We start from the raw sequence: 21258 nt of genomic DNA, 5'->3' as shown, positions 1-21258 counted from the left end.
GGCGTGTGCGTGGTCGCAGGTGCAGGCTGCCCTCTCTCTTTTTGCAGGCTGACTCGGTACGTCGTGCTGCTGTGCTTCACCAAGGTTCTGAAAGCCGTGGGGCTGTTTGAATCCTACGACCTTCTGAAAGCGGTCCACCTCGTGCAGTTTATCTTTATAGTGCAGCTGGGGTGAGTGTGCAGGGGGTGAAGCCTTGCTCGCTGCCGTCGCAGCCCGCTTTGCCTACGGTGGTCTTGGTCAGCATCAGGCTTAAACCCTGCGTTATGTGACTGTAGATTAACCAAGGAGAAGGCATAGCAGTGGATCCACGAAATACTTTGTTCATAGCAGCGGTTTTCCTTCATGTCTGTGGTCTCTTATCATTTCAGAATCACAGAATGCTTCAGGTTGGAAGGGACCCATAAGGGTCATTGAATCCAACTCCCTGCTCCTCACAGGACCACCTAAAACTAAACTATATGACTGAGAGCATCACCCACATGCTCCTTGAACTCGGGCAGGCTTGGTGCCATGACCACTTCTCCAGGGAGCCTGTCCCAGTGTCCAACCACCCTGTCCATGAAGAACCTTTTCCTAATGCCCAGTCTGAACTTCCCCTGACACAGCTTCATTCCATCTCCTCATGTCCTGCTGCTGATCACCAGAGAGAGGAGATCAACACCTCCCCCTCTCATATCCCCCTTGGGGAAGTTGTAGGCTGTGATGCTCTCAGCTGAGGGCAATGCCCTCAGCCTTCTTTTCTCCAAGCTGAGCAAACCCAGTGACCTCAGCCACTCCTCCCAAGTCCTACCTTCCAGACCTTTCACCACCTTGGTCACCCTCCTCTGGACATGCTGTAGTAGTTTGATGTCCTTACACTGAGGCACCCACAACTGCGCAGAGCACTGGAGGTGGGCCTGCACCTGTGTGGTGCAGAGTGGAACAGTCAGCCCCTGTGACCGGCCAGCTGTGGTGCTGGATGCACCCCAGGACATGCCCTTGTGGCTGCCAGGGCATGCTGTTGACTCACATTCAACTTGCCATCAACCCAAGCCCCCAGATCTCTTTCTGCGGGGCTGCTCTCCAGCCTCTTGTCCCCCAATTTGGACAAATAACCAGGACTACCCTGCCCCAGGTGGAGAATCTGGCACTTGCTCTTCTTAAATTTCATATGGTTGGTGACTCCCGAGCTCTCCCGTTTGTCCAGATCTCTCTAAGGCCTCTCTACCCTAGAGAAACGTCAGTGGTTTTTGCTACTTCAAAATTGACCATGCTGTGACAGTACGGACTGTAGGAAACTCAGGCATGTCCAAATTTTTTTAAGAATGTAGAAGGCAAGCTTTCTTACAATCATAGAATCATTCAGGTTAGAAAAGACCTTTAAGATCATCAGTCCAACTGTTAACATTGCCAAGTCCACCATGAAATCATGTCCCTATGCACCACATCTACACGTTTTTTAAACACTTCCAGGGATGGGGACTCCACCACTTCCCTGGGCAGCCTGTTCCAATGCTTGACAACCATTTCGGTGAAGAAATTTTTCCTAATATCCAGTCTAAACCTGCCGTGGTGCAACTTGAGGCCATTTCTTCTCATCCTATCACTTGTTGCTTGGGAGGAGAGACCAACACCCATCTCACTATAACCTCCTGTCAGGCAGTTGTAGAGAGCAGTAAGGTCTCCCCTCAGCCTTCTCTTCTTCAGGCTGAACAACCCCCAGACTTTTGTTCCAGTCCCTTCACCAGCTTAGTTGCCCTTCTCTGCACATGCTCCAGCGCCTTGATGTCTTTGTTGTAGTTGAGGGGCCCAAAACTAGACACAGTATTTGGGGTGCAGTCTCACAGGTGTCAAGTACAGGGGGATGATAACTTCGCTAGTCCTGCTGGCCATGCTATTTCTGATTTTCCTTATTATTTGTATTCCTGTATTTCTTGTGAGCTTCAGCTGCTATTTTTTCCCTGATTGAGAGCTGAAGTGTAGAAACTGATAGCAAATATACAGAAACAACCTTTGCAGACACAGTCCTGCTTCATGTTTAACTGATACAATGTGGAAGAGCATTTCTGTAATAAACGCGGCAGAGTTGGAACATTTGGAACCTCATTTTTTCCTTTTATTTCAAATTTGTTTACATTTGTGGACTTCTTGCTTGCATGTTCCCAAGCACCATGGTAATTTACCCCATCACTTACTCTTGATCCCAGTTGAGGAAGATGCATCCTGTTTCGTTTCGTACCATTTCTACCAAGAGTCTGTATTCAGCATTCCATATGTCAATAAGCCTTTGGGTGTATGTATCTTGGTAATAAAAAACATAGTAGTATTTCTCTTTCAAACTTCTTGAGATCAGTTATTTTGATTTTTGTAAATCACAGGTAGACTTCTTGTTAGCCATTCTCTGAAGACCTTGCATTTAAAATTGACCAGAAATGAAGTTTACTTGTCATCACCTTTGTACTGGTGTCTGGCATGTGTCATGCAGCAGGGAAAATAAAACCAGTGAGTGTGGTCAGTGTGGCTGTTAACGAAAAATGTAGAGGAAGCCATTTTGTGAACTGAGCCTGATAGGAGAGGCCTAGTTATTTAGAGCTGGTTTGAATAAAAAGCTGACTGCTATTAAATACACTAATGGAGAAAACTTTCACCCTTTAACAGGTCTGCATTTTTTATGGTTTTGTTTCAAAAACCATTTTCTTCTGGAAAAGTGGTAACCAAGCGTCAGGTGAGTTAACATATGTAATAGTGATTCACCTCTTTGTAGATACTCTTGACAATGTGGCTCTTGCCAAAAACAAAAGCAGAACAAAAGTTACTCCACTTGGAAGATGTGTTTGTAATTTCCAGAAGCGTGTAACTAACTTTGTGTCTAGCACACTGTAAAAAACAGGTTTTTTAGCTTTTGTCAGCTCCTTTTGAGAGTATCATGAAAAGATTGGTCCCTGGCTCCATTCAAGCATCTATTTTGAGTCCTGGATTTTCAAAAAGAGCTTAGCGTACTTAGCTCACTTCCACAGTTCAGAAGGGCAATTCCTGGACTGCCAGAATGTCGAAGCGCTGCAGTCATGTCGCCCACACCAAAAGAGTGCTTTCTACGTGATGCATGGTGATGAGGGGCCAGTGTAACTGCTCTTCAGACCTGAATGGAGTTCACAGTATCCCGAGAAGTTAAGAGTAGGGCCACATTGGAACCCACTGTTTTGCAGGAAAGAAACTTACTTCACCTGCTCCATAGTCATCTTGGTTTTATGTAGTTGCATGTGCAAAAACTTGATCCATGCGGTGTTACCAGTGTATGTGCTAAATAGAATCTGAAGGATAGCCTCAGAAGTGTTCCAAATGCCAACTGCTTTCATGATTAGACATGTATGGCAGAATTTTCAGTGTGAACACAAATAAATTGCATCTTTGATTTGTGTTCAGAAAAATCTGTCCATTCGTGGTTTCACTCTTGCTAAAAATGTTAAAATCCCAGATTTTAAAGATGTGATGTTTGTCATAGGTACTTTGTCATGTATAACATACTTCCAAAATTAATTACTTCTCTTCAAAAACTCATATTTAGAGTTAATAATGTGTTGAATAACTGAATTATAACCTGCTTCCCAAAGAAAGAATTTAACACGTGCATGAATATTTGTAGACTTAAGGTCTTAGTCTCTCTATCTTGGATGTTTTATCTAGTTCTGTATATGTTTATCAGATATTTACAATGGATTACAAAAGTAAAGCATCTGTGACAGGTAAATGGACTTGATTTTCTTCAGCTTTTTTTTTCAGGCTTTTTGTTAATGAGATCTCAGACGACACTATAGAATCTAGTACTGTGGTAGAAAAGAAATAAGTAATTCTGGTTCAATAACATGTTCAAACAAATGGTAGTTGCCTGGCAGAGTAGGTAAGAAGATAATCATACTCTAAATTTTGCAGAACTTGCAGAGCATGTGTTTGCCCCTCTGTTTCTACAGATACTGTGCTAAATGCTAATAATGGGTTGTTTGTTTTGGAACTGTGCTATGATAATGAAATACCTTTCTTTTGTAGTGGATCAAAATTTTTAAGCATGCCGTTGTGGGATGTATCATTTCACTCTTGTGGTTTTTTGGCCTTACTCTTTGTGGACCACTGAGGTAAATATATACTGTAAAGAATGTTTTCTCTTTTTAAGCTAATTTTTGTGATCTTCCCCTGTGTTGCTCCTTTGTTTCTTGTTTTCTGTCTGTCAGCCCATGATGCCAGCCTCTTGCTTTATTTTTTGACATTTTAAATGAATCTTTGTGCTTTTTCTGTGAATTCTGTTGGGCTTGGAAAAAACTACATATAATTTTCTGTAGAACTTGTAATTTTCTTCACTCTTTCTTTGACAAGATGCCAGTGAAATTCTTGATAGTGCTTCAACTGTTGATGTGAGCGATACAACAAGATCACTGACTGTTTTACTGCCTGTCATTTTCGTCTTTTCCCTGGTCTCGTTTACGTAATTCCAATTGTTTATTTAACTGTTTGAAGTCCATTGCTTGACAGATGGTGGTAGCAGCTTGTATTCCTGTCCCAAGAGGCTAGAATCAATTTCTGCATTTGTATGCAGGGCACTGCTTTATCTGGTCATATACCTGTGCTGTGCTGGAATTGGGTAGCATTAGTGCATATACTCCAATAAAATCACTTGTGCTGTTCGTTAGCAGTACTGAGTAACTATAAAATAATAACAGCCAACTTCCAAAAACGAAGGCTAATGTATTAGAAAGCATCTTTCATTAGAGAGAGGAAGGTAAAGCCCTAAATTACACATTTTATGAAGTTGAAGTTTTAGCCTCTACACAGGAGAAGGCATACCTGAGAATAATAGGATTTCTTTAAGAAATATTGTAGTGCCTTTCTGGATGCTGGCATTCTTCTCAAACAGAACCAGTAACATGGGCCCTAGCAGGTAGTATTGCTATGCAGAGAATGGCAGAAGCATTTGGTAAACTTGGCAGCATTTGTTACTTTCATGTTCTCTAGAAAGCTGTCGTTACAGCTTGCTAGTCAGCCTTTGCTGTCTGAAGAAGATAATGTGCAAGTTAGAATTTCTTATTTTCAGTGATTAAGAGATTCTGAGGTTGCATAAACTACACTTTCAGCACCTCAATAAACAAAATACAATGCAACAGAACAGGACCTCTTTTTTTCTGGGAGCCAGAAACTTTGGTTTAGAGGCAGTATTGTAATGGGAATCATAATTCCATCTTGAGCAAGTAAGTATCTTCTTGTGTTACTAGAAGAAAGTACGATGTAAAATAATCTATAAATGAATAATTTTCATCTGTTCCTGGAATTACAAAGTTCTTTGTTTTGTGATATGTCTACCTGTCTGCAGCTAGAGCTATTGCTGGTGAAGGCAAATGCATTTATCCTTGTGAATTGCTTAAACTTGCTGTTGGAGTCACAGGATAAATCTTTTGACTGCTGTGTCATTGAATTTTAGCTGAAGTAATATATATCAAGCTTGTGTGGTAAATTCCTTGTAAGTGGACATAAGTCTTTATTTCACTTTTTTATAGGACATTACTGCTCTTTGAGCACAGTGATGTGGTTGTGCTATCACTCCTTAGTGTCTTGTTCACAAGCTCAGGTGGAGGACCAGCAAAGGTATTTAAAATTTTATTTTACCACATGTAAAAAATACTGAATGCAATAAATTCAAGTACTTCTTTACCCAGAACGAACAGTGTTTCAGACCTATGCTCATAGAAAATATGGGGGGTTTAGTTTAATTAGTGGTGAAATGATAAGATGTACTACTTGACATAATAAATATGACATTAAGAGAGAAACAGTGGGCGAAGCTGTTGCAGATCCATAGCAGGTATGTGAGAAGTTTTTTCTGTTTGTAGGCAGAAAGAAACCTTGAGAATGATTTTTGCACTTCAGCATTCTTTGTAATGGGATTTTTTTTTTGTTTGGGTTCAAACTGGCAAAAGGACATATATGCATTTAGTGGTCCTGGCCTTTAGGCACAGAGGTCCAGTAATGCAGTCCTTGCCTAGCCTCTTTAGTGTCTGTAGCTTTTCACGTACTCTGTTGTTTTTTGCCAAAAAGTTCTCTTAAGTACTTCAATGTCTGGATGAGCCTATACGTGCTGAATACTTGGGCCCAGCCTTTCACTTATCAGAGATGTATACCTGAAACCCTTTGTCTGAGTCACATTACACACAATTTTGCAAGGTGTTCTCTAACTGTGCCTAATCAGCCCTAAATAGAATGAGCTCATCCCAGCACCTAGCAGTCTTGGCCACCTTCCCTTAAAAACAGTGATGGAGGAAGATATGTTATGATGTCATATACCTGAGGCTAGACTACTTGCTGTGTAAGGGAAAGTCTGGCTTTGGTGCCGCCTCAGGCTGGGAGTTTTGAAATCTTTGTCTCATAACTGCTGCTGGAATCCCCTAATCACTTTTAGGCTAGCCTTAGAGTGAATAGCAAAGTCATCTGCTCTGACACTCTACCCCCACCCCCCTGAAATTCAGATGCTTAGGGCATCCGGCATGAAGCTCTTCAACTAGAAGACAATTTTTTTTCTCCAGCCATCCACCCAAAGGGTATATGTAGAGCTTCAGAGAGGTTCTTTGCCAATCTGTATCTTAGTGGGCCGTGCTTGGCAGTTAAACTGCAGCAGAAACAAGGGAGTGATAACCCTGTCCTCTGAATGTTTCAACTTCATGGAGTGAACTGTGGCAAAGAAGTCAGCTGACTTTCTGAAACACAACTGTGATAGCTGTATTTGGCTTTAAAAGATGAATTGTTATAGTAGTTTTTGGCTGAGGAGCTCAGCGTTTGCCAGGATGATGAATACCAAAATTGCAGTGTTTTAAGTCAGGGTGGTGAAAGCTCCGGGAGCTAGGATTTCATAGTTAACCTCTGTCCCTTCCTCACAAAAGCACCACAGAGCCCTGCTTTCTTGGAGCCTTTGCACAGTGCCCTAGCCTTTACCTCCCATAAGACAAGATACTACAATTTGTCCACTAGATCTTGTTTATAGCTCCTTGATGCTGCAAAATAATAAATCGTCAGGCTTAAGTAGCTCTGCTTTCTGGCAAGCAAAAACACACCATGAAGTTCGTAAGGTACAAGTTTCTGGCTTGTTACAGTGATGATTTGCCCTCGTTACCTGGTAGATGGTATAAATGGAAATGGATGGTATAAATAAAATGGAATAAATATAAAATTATATTGTCACGGTCACGTTTGCAAGAAAATGGGGGCTGTTTATAATGTTTTTCTTACCAAATTAAAGTACGCTTACATTGATCAGGAAGCAGGGAGAGAGGGGGCTGATTTCCTGGGGATTTTTACCATGGTATGGTATAAAAATGGTGTAAGAGTGTTATGGTATGATATAAAAATATCTGTGGGTTTTTTTGGTTTTTTTCTTTACAGACAAGAGGTGCTGCATTTTTCATCATAGCTGTCATCTGCTTACTACTTTTTGATAATGATGACCTCATGGCTAAAATAGCAGAACATCGTATCCTTTTCTTGCTATTTCTAAGAACAAGTGCCTGTTACTACTGAAGCAGAGAGAATGTGAAGTTGAATGCACTGAATTAAATATGCTTGCAGTTTTTTTATAGGAATCTTTCAAGAATATTATAGCATAAGATTTTACTTTTACTTTACCTAAATACTGGTATTTATGGCCAAATGAATGGCATTGCTTACTTTGTTGATAACTTAGAACACAGCTCTAGATTTTAAGTTGAAGTTAAAGGTTCCCTGCCCATCTGCACATATCAGACCACTTAGGATTGCTAGAAGCTTCTTTAATCAGCTCCCATTTTTTTTAGAAATTCTAGACATAATGGCTGTAGCCCAAGTATGTGCAGTAAATGGTTGACAGCCTGGCTGGCAGTCTTTTTGCTATATCCAGAAAGATTGTTTTGTGCTTTTGCAAATGTGGTAATCTCAGTTCATCTGCTAAACTGAGAAGTGATGTAAAATAGCCTATGGTAGCTCCAACAACAATGGACTTCAAACTGCAAGTGGAAGCTAGCTAACATGCTCTCAAAGCCAGTGAGTTAGCTGGAAGGGATCTGAAGTAAATTTTCACCAAGTCTTACCATAGTCACATGTACTGTCAAAAAGCGGTATATCTAAGGATGGGCAGTAAAAACAAAGCAGATGAAAGTAAACTTTCTCAAAAAGGATAAAAACATGGATTACAGATACAAATGGTATATTCAGGAGTAGTATCAATTAATCCACTTGAGTTTTCAGTGAGTAAATTCATTGTTAAAGTGCCCTCTAGTAGTTTTCCCAAAAGCTATCATTATTTTAATCTTTGCTGGATTGTGCTTGTCAATTACTCTTTGTTTTCTAGAGTTTAAATATTTAGAAACTGGAAAGATATAGATCATATTTTAGATGCCTTGCTGTTTTAGTGCTTTTAGTGAAAATCAATCTAATTTTTAATGCTATTTTCAAAGTCTGGTTGCCAAAAGTAACATAAATCCTGTGTCATGACTACTGTGCAGTATTTAACAGTGACTGTGTTCTCATAAATTTTTTTTTTTTTTTTTTTTTTTTTTTCCCCCCCCAATATTTTTTACTATTTATTTTCTGTGGAAATATTTCCATCTTTCCTAAATTTTAAGGATCCAATGAACCTTAAAGCTCAGTTTGCTTACTTCTGCTTCCCATGGTCTTCTGGCACATCTACCTGTTCTTTGGTTTTAAGAAAAAAATCATAAAATGAAACTCTTCCTTAATTTTTTTCTAATTTAGCTGAGGGGCATCATGACAGCGCCCTTACCCATGTTCTGTATACAATCATTGCTTTCCTGGGTGTTGCAGATCACAAGGTAAAGAACTTGTATTTTAGTAGATTAATACTAATCTAAGTTTCAGAGATAAGAATTTCACCAGCTCAGAGCCTAATCCAAGCCTAAATCAAAACCAAAAAGTTCAACATCCCCACCCCTGAACTAGCTCTGTAATTTTTACATTTTGATTGAGTACAAGCAGCTTCAACATAGCAAGCCAAACCATACAATATTCAACTTGTGTAGCTGGTAAGGACTTTGCTGTCATGTGTAACCTAAAAAGTCTCATTAAAGTTACCATAAAGTACACTGTGTCATCAGGGCTCTGGATGTTCATAATGCTTTGCATACAATATGTCTTGCTCACTTTGGAGGTCTGTGTTTTGTTGCTGCATCTTTATCTTTCCCCAGCCTTTCCTTTATATTAGATGCTTGTATTTGAAGTCACAGATTCTGATACTTCTCAGTAGGCTAGTCCCATTATAATTGGTGGCATGAGTAGCTGACTGTCAAAATCTTACTGGATGGGATTGACCTGGCAGATTGAGTTGTTCTCTTAGCTTAGTCCTGTTGCTAAAGAGGCTGTGCTGAGGCCCAAAACGAAAAAAAAAAATATGGAGCAGTTGAGAAAGTGTTAATATCAGAATATGAGAAAGTTACTATAAAAATAAATCAGATGTTAGAGAGACTGGCTAGCTGTGTGCAAAGCAAGTGTGCAAAGCAAGTGTGGCCTAAGGGAGATGAGATGCTCTTTGTGTATCTTGTGATTCATTTATAGAACAGTTTTGAAAGAAAATGTTCTGAAGAAATACGCAATTAAAGGTAACTGAATGAAAAGGTTATGAAAGGATTAGAAGCCAAGGTGACATGACACTTTTGGGGTTTACATATACTTTCAACACTTTTAATAATGGAAGATGGAAAAGACAGGTTTGTGTGATTTTTCTTTTTCCTCGTAGGCTGTTTGCTACCAGTTTGCTGCTGTTGTATGCCAATTAACACTATTGAGACTTTTAAACTTGAAGTCATATTAGGCTGTGAATAGTGCTGAGGTATAACCGTGTATGCTATACTGTTTTTAACTAGAGTAACAATTGCAGGAAATATCCTGTCTTTGGCTTTTGTTGATAAGTTAAGGAAAGTGTATTAATCTTTTTTCATGTAAGTGTCACTTTGTTTGCAGTGAGGTATTTGGCTCTCAAGAAATGCTAATGGGATCTCTCTATGTTTCCAGGGAGGAGTACTGCTTCTGGTATTGGCATTGTGCTGTAAGGTTGGTTTTCACATGGCTTCCAGAAAACTATCTGTAGATGTAGGTGGAGCCAAGCGTCTTCAAGCTTTGTCTCATCTTGTTTCCGTCCTTCTGTTGTGCCCCTGGGTCATTGTTCTCTCTCTGACAACAGAGGTAAGATAGCTATATGTGTCTTGTTATAGGTGGAATGTTGGTTTTATATGATAAATTGGAAGTATAAAAGTATTTATGCTTTGATGGATGGCTGAAAACATGTCATGAAAGTGAACTAGATTTAATGCTGTATATACAATCACATCTAATGGTGAACAATCCTGTTTGAAATGTTTTCTTTGTTGCAGAGTAAAGTAGAGTCTTGGTCTTCTCTCATCATGCCTTTCATAACAGTCATCTTTTTTGTTGTGATCCTGGATTTCTACGTGGAGTCCATATGCTCTGTCAAGATGGAAGCTTCCACATGTGCTCGATATGGATCCTTTCTTATTTTCATTAGTGCACTGCTTTTTGGCAACTTCTGGACTCACCCAATAACAGACCAGCTTCGAGCAATGAACAAGCCACCACACCATGAGAGCACAGAGCATGTTCTTTCTGGAGGGGTGGTAGTGAGTGCTGTCTTCTTCATTTTATGTACGTATTCTTATTTATCTTTTAATAAATCTATTGTCTGTCTGACTGGGAAGCCAATCAGAAAATTGATGCATGCAGAATTCTTTTGGATGAGCTTTTATAGATTCTTTTGAGTAAAAAGGGCCTGTAACTTTTTGCTCTTTTACCGCCTGTCTGCAAAAAAGAGAATGTAGTAGATCTGTTCTGTTGTGGAAGTGATGATCTAATCTTACACAGCAGTGAGACCTAATGCTAAGCCTCGAGGTGAAGTTGACAATCACTTTGCTGCCTGCAAATTTCATGTGAGCTTTGATTGCTGATAAAACACGTTATAAAATAGCTGTGAAGCTTAGAAACAGCAACAAAAACTTCAATACTTTCCTTGCAGCTGCCAATATCCTGTCCTCCCCCTCCAGGAAAGGGCAGAAGGGTACCCTTATTGGCTATTCCCCTGAAGGCACTCCTCTCTATAACTTCATGGGTGATGCATTACAGCAGAGCTCTCAGTCATTACCCCGGTTTATTAAAGAGTCACTGAAACAAATCCTTGAGGAGTATGACTCTAGGCAGATCTTCTATTTCTTGTGCCTAAACCTGGTAAGTGCATGTTTTTTTCAAACCAAACCACAGTAGTACATACATAGTACAGTAAGAAGAGTTATTCTTTAAAAGGTTCCTATGATTGCTTGTTTTTAAAGTGAGTAGTCTCATTACATGGAATGTTAAAATAGAAGATGTTTATGCTGATCTTAGAGTAAGTGTCAGGTCACTTTGATTTGTTGTCGGAGTGTAGCACTGGTTCTTTGTGTAACTCTTGTACCAGTAATAATATTTGTATGATGGTATGTTTAAGATAAGCTGAGACTAATACAGGCTTCAAGGATGGGGACAACAAAATAGTAAGTGTGGGATTGAGTAGTGTGATTTTGGAGAATGCTGGTTTTATTTCTAGCTTCCCTCTTCCTCAAATAGCAAGAGATTATGCAGTAAGCAACATTGATAGAACTTATTTGCAAAGAACTCTCTTTGTTCTGTGGCAATTATCCAAGAAAATAGGGGGAGAAACTTCAAGTATCCATGATAACTTCAAGGAATTCCATTACAGAATAAGAAAGATGGGAAAGAAAGTTTATAGGCAGACCAGTTAGTAATAGTAAATTGTTCAGGGAAAATATATTGAAAATATTTCCTCATGTACCCTTCTCAAAACTAATTCACAAGATTTAAACAGTCAACTAAGTGGTGAAGAAAATTTTTACAGAACATGCATAGACAGCATTGCTATTACATTAATAATAGGTCAGATCAGAGCTGTTGCATTGTTTAATGGCAAAATGCTATATAAACTTTGTCTGCGCAGTGTTAGGTTATTACTAAATGAAAACTTAAATCTGCTCCTGTAGAGGGTGGTTTTCTTAGGTCTAAGGCTTTTGGGAGGGTAGGTTCAAAAATGTCTCTTCATAGACTTGGAATGTATCACATATTTTTGTTTCATTAGAGGAGAGAAAAAATAGTCTATAAATACTTTGAACAATATCTTTGAAAACTATCAAGTGTCCTATGAAAAGAGTTTCCTGCAAGCTACCAAGACATTAAATTACAAGTTAATGTTTGAGGAATAATTGAAACTCTCTTTCGTTTTAGGCTTTCACTTTTGTGGAGCTTTTTTATGGAGTATGGACCAATAGCCTTGGTCTTATTTCTGATGGATTTCACATGCTTTTTGATTGTTCTGCATTAGTGATGGGGCTTTTTGCAGCTCTGATGACAAGATGGAAAGCAACTCGCATATTTTCCTATGGGTATGTATATTAGGTTCTTTAAGGACTATCTGAAAATTATCCTACTCGGTCATTTTCAAAATGCCCTGCTATAAAGATATGTTTGGGATGTTTCAATGGTGCGTGCTTCTGTGTTTTTTTTGCTGTGTCTCTCTTCTGTTCCATTTGTGTTCATGCTCTTCCCCTCTTACCGCGCTGAAAAAGTACCTGAGATGTAGTTGTCATTTATTTCTACAAATAAAACTTTATCACTGTGAATATTATGTAGAAATCGCCTCACTCTATACATGTGCGTATGTCAAACAAAAATATATATTGAAAATCAGTATGTATGAGGATTTCAATTGTGCTGACATAATCAAAATTTGTATGGTTAAACTGCATAGCAGTTCAGCAGTTTGAAGCCCTGAATAGGCAGTATGTATACAAAAAATACTTATATGATTATAGCCTTATACTATTGGTGTTTGGACAGTTGCAAACTAGCTTCCTCTTGGTCAGAAATAAATAACACAGAAATTAAGGCATGATTTTGTGACATTGAGGAAAAAAAATCAAAGCAATCTTAATGCTGTGTTAAGTGTATTATAACTTTGAAATTTGTTCGGAGTACTGTTCTTCACTCTCAAAAGTACCTATGTTTGCTTTCAGATATGGACGTGTAGAAATTCTCTCTGGATTTATTAATGGGCTCTTTCTGATGGTAATTGCTTTCTTTGTCTTTATGGAATCAGTGGCCAGACTGGTGGATCCTCCAGACATAGATACAAATATGCTAACTGTAAGTTTTGTCATTCTGTTTGAATGTTGTTTGGCAGTTAATGGTTCATTGATGTTTGTCTTAAAAAAAAAAAAAAATTAAGGAGACTAAAGTTGCATACTCGAGAAACCTAAACTGTGCCTTGACTTTTTTAACATATTCTAATTTTAAAATCCAAACTACATCTAATTTTAAAATACAAAAATATATAGAGGAGAATATAATTTAATTATAACAGTTAAATTTATTTTTTTTTCTGAGATGTTACAGCTGTAATCTTTTTAGACAGTGGTCTTTCTACAATAAACGGTGCTAAGGAATAATCTGTACAAGACTAAATTTGGTTCTGTTGTTACGTATACCAATGTCAATTATTACAGAAAAGATTTTGTATTCATTTCTGAGAAACCTCAGAAATCAGCCAGAATTCATAATACTATGCTGGGCATGTTCCTATGGCATAAACAATCATGAAGGTGTGCATAGCTAACCGTAACTATGCCTGTGCCTCTCTACCTTGCACAGCCTCTTCAGGGGCTCCCCACTTACCTTTTTAAGCTTCCACCCCTTTCTTTCAAATGCAATGGTTCATTTTCTTTAAACTAAATTTTTTATTGTGGATTTCTGCAAATCCAAGCCTTCATTTATGACATTTCCAGCATCACTTGTTTTCTCTCTCTCACACACACACATGCGCATGAATTTGTGCTCTCCTGCTCTCTTCAGTAACAAAGATTTTTATGTAGGCACAATTAGAAATGTGCTTTACTGGAATCAAAGCCTGATTTTTTTTTTTTTCTTTTTAATCTTCAATATTTGCTCCATTTTCACTACAGATTTTGTTTCTTGGGGGTGCCCCCTCCACATGAGAACAGTCTGCATAGCCAAGGAGAGGTCTAATAACCCATGAGTAGGACTGGCTTAACTCCTTTATTAGCTGGAATTACTCTTACACTCTGCTAGTTTTTCAAGAGAAGAGTAGGAAAATAGGCAGACAGGTAAAAAACACAACCAATAAAGTTGTTGTCTCCAGTTCAGTACAATTGTAGATGAGTGTGCATGTCCTAGATACAGTACACATTTTTTTTTTTTTGGCCAATGAAAGCAAAGGAAAGCTTGTATTCAAATCACTTTATTTCTTTTTGAAAGCAAATAAAATCAATCACCCCTTCTTAAAACTGAATTTGCTATCTTGTCCTGATTTGTGCATACTAGGTTTTGCACTTTGGTGTTGGTTGTTGGGTGGGGTTTTTGGGAAGGTTGAGGAGAATTGGATTTTTTTGAGAGGGGAAGAAAATTCCTTTGAAATCAGTTTGTGTACTGAAAGGAATATAATGAGGAATCCACATTAGAATAATCCTTCTGTTGATGTTAATGCTTCCACAGTTTTTCTTTATTAGGCGTAGAGTGTTTCTGATTACCACGTTCTAGAAAATAAACTTGAACACCTGGGAAGATGTAGCGATGTTAAAAGACTTTTCTCCCTCTCACAGCCAGTCTCTGTTGGAGGGCTGATTGTAAACCTTGTTGGCATCTGTGCCTTTAGCCATGCGCACTCCCATGGGGCTTCTCGGGGAGGTTGTCACTCGCACGATCACAGCCATTCTCACCACGGGCACAGCCACAGCCATGGGCACGGCCATTCCCACAGTGACCATGGCCACAGCCATGGACATTCCCACGGGTCTTCTGGTGGAGGCATGAATACCAACATGAGAGGCAAGTTGTTGAATTGTAAATGATGTATGTGATGATTCAAAGATTTTCAGAATCAGACCCTGTACTATGCATCATTCTTAAAATCTCCAGAAGTGATCTGACAGCCATTTATTGTAGTATATGTGAGTTTCTCAAACTCTTTCTTCATTAGTGAGTTTAACTTGAAGAAACATAACTTGAAATGTTTCTTTGCATGGCTTTCTTAGATGTGGGTAATACCTAAGGACCAGTAAAAAGCGTTCGTCTAGTCTTCTTTAATACTAATAAACAGTCATTGTAAACCTTATTGAAAGAGCTTTAAGTCAATGGTTCTAAGTTCCATCTGGAAGTGAAAGTACAAGATCTCTATCTGTAAAGATACTACCGTGCTTCTAGGTATCTTACGACAGCTGATTGTAAAAACACTGGGGGAGGGGATAAGAAGCAGAAGAATAAATGCAGACCAGCAGTCTAGAATATGCTTCTGTTTGAGATTCAGAAGATAAGGTGGTAAAGATGAAACTTTCTTTTTCAGATCTAAAATACGACCCTGAGAAGGGTTACATATAAAATTTCAGCATAGCTACTTCTTAGAATTTTTTCCTGGTAGTTAGAAGGTAGTTATTTACCAACTGCCTGCCTCATTAAAAAAAAAATCTATAAAGGAATGCGTTTTTTGTGTAAGCTTGTCAGAGCATAAGCTTTTTGGCTAATAGTCTCATACTTCTTCGGTTATTTTATGTACTAATTCAGGTGGCTATTCTGTTGTCTGGTGTTTTTGTGAAGTTTGCCCATACTCTTAACTATTTCAATATTCTTTCAAATCCTGACACTTAGCTAGCACTAATCTTACAAATGGTTAGAGATTTTTTTTCTGTACCCTTTGAGTGTATGCTGAGAATGCTACCCACTATTAAAGCGGTCAGTATAAAGGATTATTCCTAACCGTAGCAGATAGACCATCTCCTTATAAAATAGGTGCAGAGTTGGCATACAAAACCCAAATGATGCATTAAAATCTGTCCACGTTAGCAGGCCAAGGTATTTACACTGACCTTTTTATCCTCTGTTAAGGATCAGTTACAGAGTTAAATGATTATGCAATACAGCACAAATCCCACTAACAATTTAAAGATTATTCACATTTGGTGTAGTCTGCAAATGCCTGCCTAGATCATTGCACTGTAGAGTAAAGACGGAGGGTTTTTACATTGATTTGTAATTAAATATTAGAAAAGCTAAATGTTTTGTTTAATTTTGCACCCGGTTAGGCAGATAGTTGCCTCTGTTTAGCTTGAGGGGTGTTTCTTACATTTAATGAACTCTGCTGTGTTTCTGCTATTGAACATGCATGTACATTTTAAAACAGAACTGTTCAACTTAATCACTCAAGTTTATTTTGTTTTCAGGTGTGTTTCTGCATGTGTTAGCAGACACTCTTGGCAGTGTTGGTGTTATCGTATCCACAATATTTATTCAGCAATTTGGATGGCTCATAGCTGATCCTCTCTGCTCTCTTTTTATTGCTACATTGATTTTTCTTAGTGTTATCCCACTGTTGAAAGATGCCTGCCAAGTGCTTTTATTGAGGATACCTCCAGAACAGGAGAAAGATCTGCATGCTGCTTTGGAAAAGGTCAGAACTACAGTTCTAAGTGTTTTCATGTATACAAACATACAAAGCTATAACCGTTTTTATAATTATTAAATTCAAGTAGTTCAGTCTGACAGCTTCCATTGTCTTAGGCAACTTCATGTCCCAATTGTTTTAAATCAATTTTGCAGAGATGTGACAGGATTAGGAGTTCTACTGATTGAAGTTATTTTGCAACTAAAAAAACCTTGTATTGTTTTTTGCTTTTATGAGTCGCTCATGATTTCAGACAATATAGTAACACTGTAGGAAAGGTACTTAGTACTAAGAAAGTACCGTAGCAATTTCCAAAAGCTTGTGGCCTTTAAACTTGGTGTGTACAGTTCAGGCTACAGGATTATATCCCGAGCCCATAATTGCAGGTTTTCTTACTTGTCTGTATCTTGAAGGTCATGCTGATACACAGTAGGTGAGATGGCAAAAGTAAAGCCATTTATTCTAAATAGTTTTTCATTCTAGTCCATTTTCTTCGTGTCTGCTGCAATACGGTACCTACTTTGAGGCTGTACTTAGTCTTCACTGTTGGCTCATTTGAATTTCCTGCCGAGAATCATAGTGCAGATCTCGGTGTGAAGAACTCCTGTTTGAAAGTAGTTTCTACACCACGCCCCAAAACTTGCTTCTTAATATTACTGTCCAGTTCAGCAGCAGCCTTTCCTGAGCTTTAAGTTGTTTGAGGCTTGCAAAAAAGATGTCTAAGGCTACGCAGAACTCCATGTACACAGCGCGTGCCCAGTCACAACAGGCTGCAGTCCCAAATGGTGGCCCCAGCGACACCACAGTACAGTCAAACGCTCTGCGTACCGCCTCAGCAGCACATAGTACAAGAGTATCTCGTTCCTCTTTGTACAACCCATCATCTTCAGCTCTAAATGTTGTTTAGTGACCAAGTAAACGGAATACATCCTCTAGACAGTCTACTCATTACTTGCACTATTAGCAAAAACCTGATTGAACCTTTCCAGTCTTGCATTCATCTAGGTTTCTGCGAGCTGTCAATGTTTTAATATTTTAAATGCTGCCCCAGTGCTTAACAGCATAGGCGTAATGAGTTAGTTTAACAGCTACATTAGTTTCAGTCCAGAGTAGGTATAACGTGTGCATATGCAGATCTGACATGAATCTAGGACAGTCTTCTGAAACGAAGAATCCACGAAGACTGGTTCAGGTGCATGTGATTTTAAATCATAAAATGATAAATTATGGGAAGGTGTTATGTCTCTGAATTAAGTCCAACTATGACAGCTAAATAGCTGCTTATCCTGGATAGTGAGGTAACAGATGCCCTAGAAATGGTTAATTGCCCAGCCAGCTTTCCGGTTGGTCTGTCCATTGATGTTACTGTGATCTGTACACTGAATCAGTTTTTCTCGTCCTATTTAGCATTGCACTCTGCTGGGTTTTTCATTTAGTCTGACTTTAGCTTCTGGTCTTCGGCAGTATTACTCAACGCTACCTAGTTCTGCAAACAGCTTAGCTGGAAAGCTGCTTTACTGCACAGCTTCATTTTCCCTGTAAAGTATTTGCCACCAATATCCATGTACATAAGTTTAAAATGTGTTCTTGAATTAATTGTTGCTAACGTAATTACTTTACAGATTCAAAAAATAGAGGGAGTCATATCCTACAGAGATCCTCATTTTTGGTGTCACTCTGCAAGTGTTGTGGCAGGTACAATACATGTGCAAGTGGTATCAGATGTGATGGAACAGAGAATTGTGCAGCAGGTAAGATGCAAGCTTTTTAGACCCTAATGTCTTCAGACCCTAATTTCTTACTCCATAGCCCTTTTTCAGTCACAGGCTAAAGCTTGAAGCTGCTGTTTGTGATTATTTTTATAGCTGTTAATTAATGTTTCAGAGCTGGTCTTTAATGCTCTACTTCCCCTTGCCTGCTCTCTTGGAATTCGTTGCATAAAGAGTTGTTCGCTAAAACATCTGCCAAAAGAACAAAAAAAAAGTCTGCGTGTTATTTTTTCTCACTGTTGAAAGTGGCACTACATCTGCTCTGAGAAAAGGAGGAGGAGGTGGATCTCATGCTGCAGAACAGGCAGTAAACAGTAGGGATATCTGGATGCTAATCGCAGCTTTATAACTGGCTTGCTAGTATCTGTCTGCCTTGGTTGTTTTTTTTTCTTTAAATAGATAGTCATTTCCATATGCCAGACACTGAGAATTATCCATTATGCAGAAGTTGGAAAGCCATACCCTCTGCAGCTAGTCTTCACTTTCCAGAAAATTGAATTCTTTATGATGCCTGGGGGTTTTTTAAGCTACGGTATTTCAGAGCCAGAATATTGCAAGTTACGGTGAGGTGCACATGAAGTGTAATACTCATGTTAACCATACTGTTCCATTCAGGTTACAGCGATTCTGAAAGATGCTGGTGTAAACAACCTAACTGTCCAAGTGGAGAAGGAAGCTTATTTTCAACACATGTCCGGACTCAGCACAGGATTTCAGGATGTCCTTGCAATGACTCAGCAACTGGAATCCATGAAATACTACAAAGATGGTACTTACATCATGTGATCCAAAGTTGGGCTCACCAAAGGAGGTGTAAATGGTGACGCTGTGGGATTCCATATTTGTATTACTTTTTGTCAGGAGATCTTGCACATATATGTACAGAAACAAATGTACTATATATTTGAATTTTTTTAAGCATACTACCTTTATTAAAATTGAATCAAGGTGCTTTTATAAAAGAAATAAGAGGGAGTTGAATATTTGCTGTGTATGTGAAAATAACGGAAATCTTAAATACTGTACTTGGTGTTTATTAAACAGAAGTCTTGCAACTTGTGGGTTAGCACAGATATATTCCACACTTTTCTCATAAGTATGGAACATCGTGATGATAATTTCATGTTAGCAGTGGAAAATGGAAATAGTTTATATTGGAATGCAAACATAATCAACTGAAAAATATTTTTCTTCAAACATAGCTTGAAAACTTTGAATGAAAAAAAATTACACATTTGTTATGGGGAGTAAAAACCAACGTGAAGCAGTGGTTTTTGCACACTGTGTTAGATAATACAAATACACGGTTTTTGTGTTATGTCTTGGCATACAAATCCGATTCCTAAACTTAATGCATCAGAGCAAATAGATGTTACCATTTTAACTATGTATCAAAATATTTTTTTAAGGAGACAAATCCACAGGTTAACAGTGAAAAATTGGGAGGGGAAAAAATCGCAGACACTTTTTTGTTGCCTGGGAAGACTCAGAATCAAAATACCACCCTAAAAGTAACCTTTTTGTACTTTTTTTATGAATAACTGCAAATTCAGTAGTTCAAAGCTTAAAGTAATTCATCAGTGAGCTTCCTAGCACTCAGCTAAACTTCACCTCTTCAAGATATGTTATTCTGTTATTTACTTGGTTTCTTTCATAATAACACAGCTGCAGGTGTTCTGTAGCCAGCTGTACCTTTGCGATGGGGTCGTCTCCCGTGATCGGACTGTTTACCCAAACTGGATAGTTTCTTCTGTAAGCGCTAAACAAGTTTGCATTCCATTCTCTTCCTCCAGCTCTCAGTTAAACAACACTATCTGTAGGAGGAGAGGACTGGTTTGAAAAACCGCAGTCAGGAAGTCTCTAGAAGTTGCCTTGCTCTTACACAGAGCGATGAATATGGGCTACGCAAATCACAGCCCCTCATTTCTCAGGATAGTGCTGCAGAACCAGCTGAGTTCTCAAACCTTGATCCTGTTTTCTGACGATTTATGCCTTTGGCAGTGGTTTTCTCACCTTGCCTCCTCCAGAAGGCTGGGGTCAGTTGCCTGGCAGGGCTACAATTACACTCAGCCTATAAGCAGGGTGACGTTTTGGTTTTGAAAACCGTTTTCAAACAAAAATGTGCCACTCATATTTCAGGTTGCCACTCATATTTGAGGCGATGCTGCTGGAGCTGACATCATTTCACCAAACAGAGCACTAGAACTGAGCATCATGACAGGCAGAGGAAGAAGGGGGTGATTCTTTTCGCATCAAGTTAGCTTAACATAACTGGAAAGCCTCCGTGCTTGCCACAGCGTTCTCTGAGCTGATGCCGACTCCCCGCTGCGGCTGCTACCGACAGGACCCGAAACAAATGGAGGTAGCTGGGGCTGCGTTAGCCGGTCATGGCAGTGAAGATCAGCTCGCACCCAGTTGCTTCGCAGGCGAGTGCAAACCTGCAGCTTAACGCGCATCAGCAGCTTTTTGTGTGTCACCAACGCACACGCACACACACGGTATTTTTCCTGGCTGCCCTGACAGGAGGACGATGGCGATAAATGTCTCGAATTTGTTTAACAACAGTCCGTACCTGGCAAGAATCCTCCAAAGAAGGGTTCAGGCTTTGCCTCCCCCCACCCCCCACCCCAGCTACCTGGCAAGATGTTAGAACCGTGCTGTAAGGGCAGGTTTTCAAATCACGGGTACAGGCCAACTAATTTATATTTTAAGACGGTTGCAACAAAGCACGTTCAAAGGTGAAACAAAGCTTTTACAACGCCCCGCAGCTGTGTGTCGTACGGCGTGACAGCGGGCCGTGTACATGTGCAGAATAGCGAGAAAATAAACGCGTTTTTTGATTTTACACAGCGCGCCCTGGCTTTTCAGGGTAAGAGGTGAACTGGCGCGGAAGCAGGCAAGTGCTTGAAGCAAAAGCCTGCGGGCGGAGCGGGGCTGGCGGGGCGGGGGCTGCCGGCCCGCGGCGGGCAGCTTGGGAGC

General features: G+C 39.4%; 2 protein-coding genes across 2 annotated transcripts in view; both read left to right on the top strand.

Moving 5' to 3' along the window:
• SLC30A5 (solute carrier family 30 member 5) overlaps positions 1–20888 on the top strand; it is a 22781-nt gene extending 1893 nt beyond the window's left edge. The window contains exons 2-16 of the mRNA XM_009637257.2: positions 6–170; positions 2638–2704; positions 4024–4109; positions 5523–5610; positions 7399–7486; positions 8743–8819; positions 10015–10185; positions 10374–10662; positions 11030–11238; positions 12286–12443; positions 13074–13203; positions 14676–14901; positions 16290–16516; positions 18133–18261; positions 18895–20888. Of these exons, the coding sequence (XP_009635552.2) occupies positions 6–170; positions 2638–2704; positions 4024–4109; positions 5523–5610; positions 7399–7486; positions 8743–8819; positions 10015–10185; positions 10374–10662; positions 11030–11238; positions 12286–12443; positions 13074–13203; positions 14676–14901; positions 16290–16516; positions 18133–18261; positions 18895–19065 (2281 nt within the window). The 3' untranslated portion in view covers positions 19066–20888. The remainder of the gene's footprint in view (positions 1–5; positions 171–2637; positions 2705–4023; positions 4110–5522; positions 5611–7398; positions 7487–8742; positions 8820–10014; positions 10186–10373; positions 10663–11029; positions 11239–12285; positions 12444–13073; positions 13204–14675; positions 14902–16289; positions 16517–18132; positions 18262–18894) is intronic.
• Positions 20667–21258, top strand: part of CCNB1 (cyclin B1) — a 4636-nt gene continuing 4044 nt past the window's right edge. The window contains exon 1 of the mRNA XM_009637281.2: positions 20667–20705. Within this exon, the coding sequence (XP_009635576.2) occupies positions 20667–20705 (39 nt within the window). The remainder of the gene's footprint in view (positions 20706–21258) is intronic.

This window comes from Egretta garzetta, unplaced genomic scaffold (genome assembly GCF_000687185.1).
Source record: "Egretta garzetta isolate BGI_Z169 unplaced genomic scaffold, ASM68718v1 scaffold424, whole genome shotgun sequence".
NCBI classification, from domain to species: Eukaryota; Metazoa; Chordata; class Aves; order Pelecaniformes; family Ardeidae; genus Egretta; species Egretta garzetta.
Note: the sequence above shows the minus strand (reverse complement) of the source record. Positions and strands in the feature narration are given on the sequence as shown.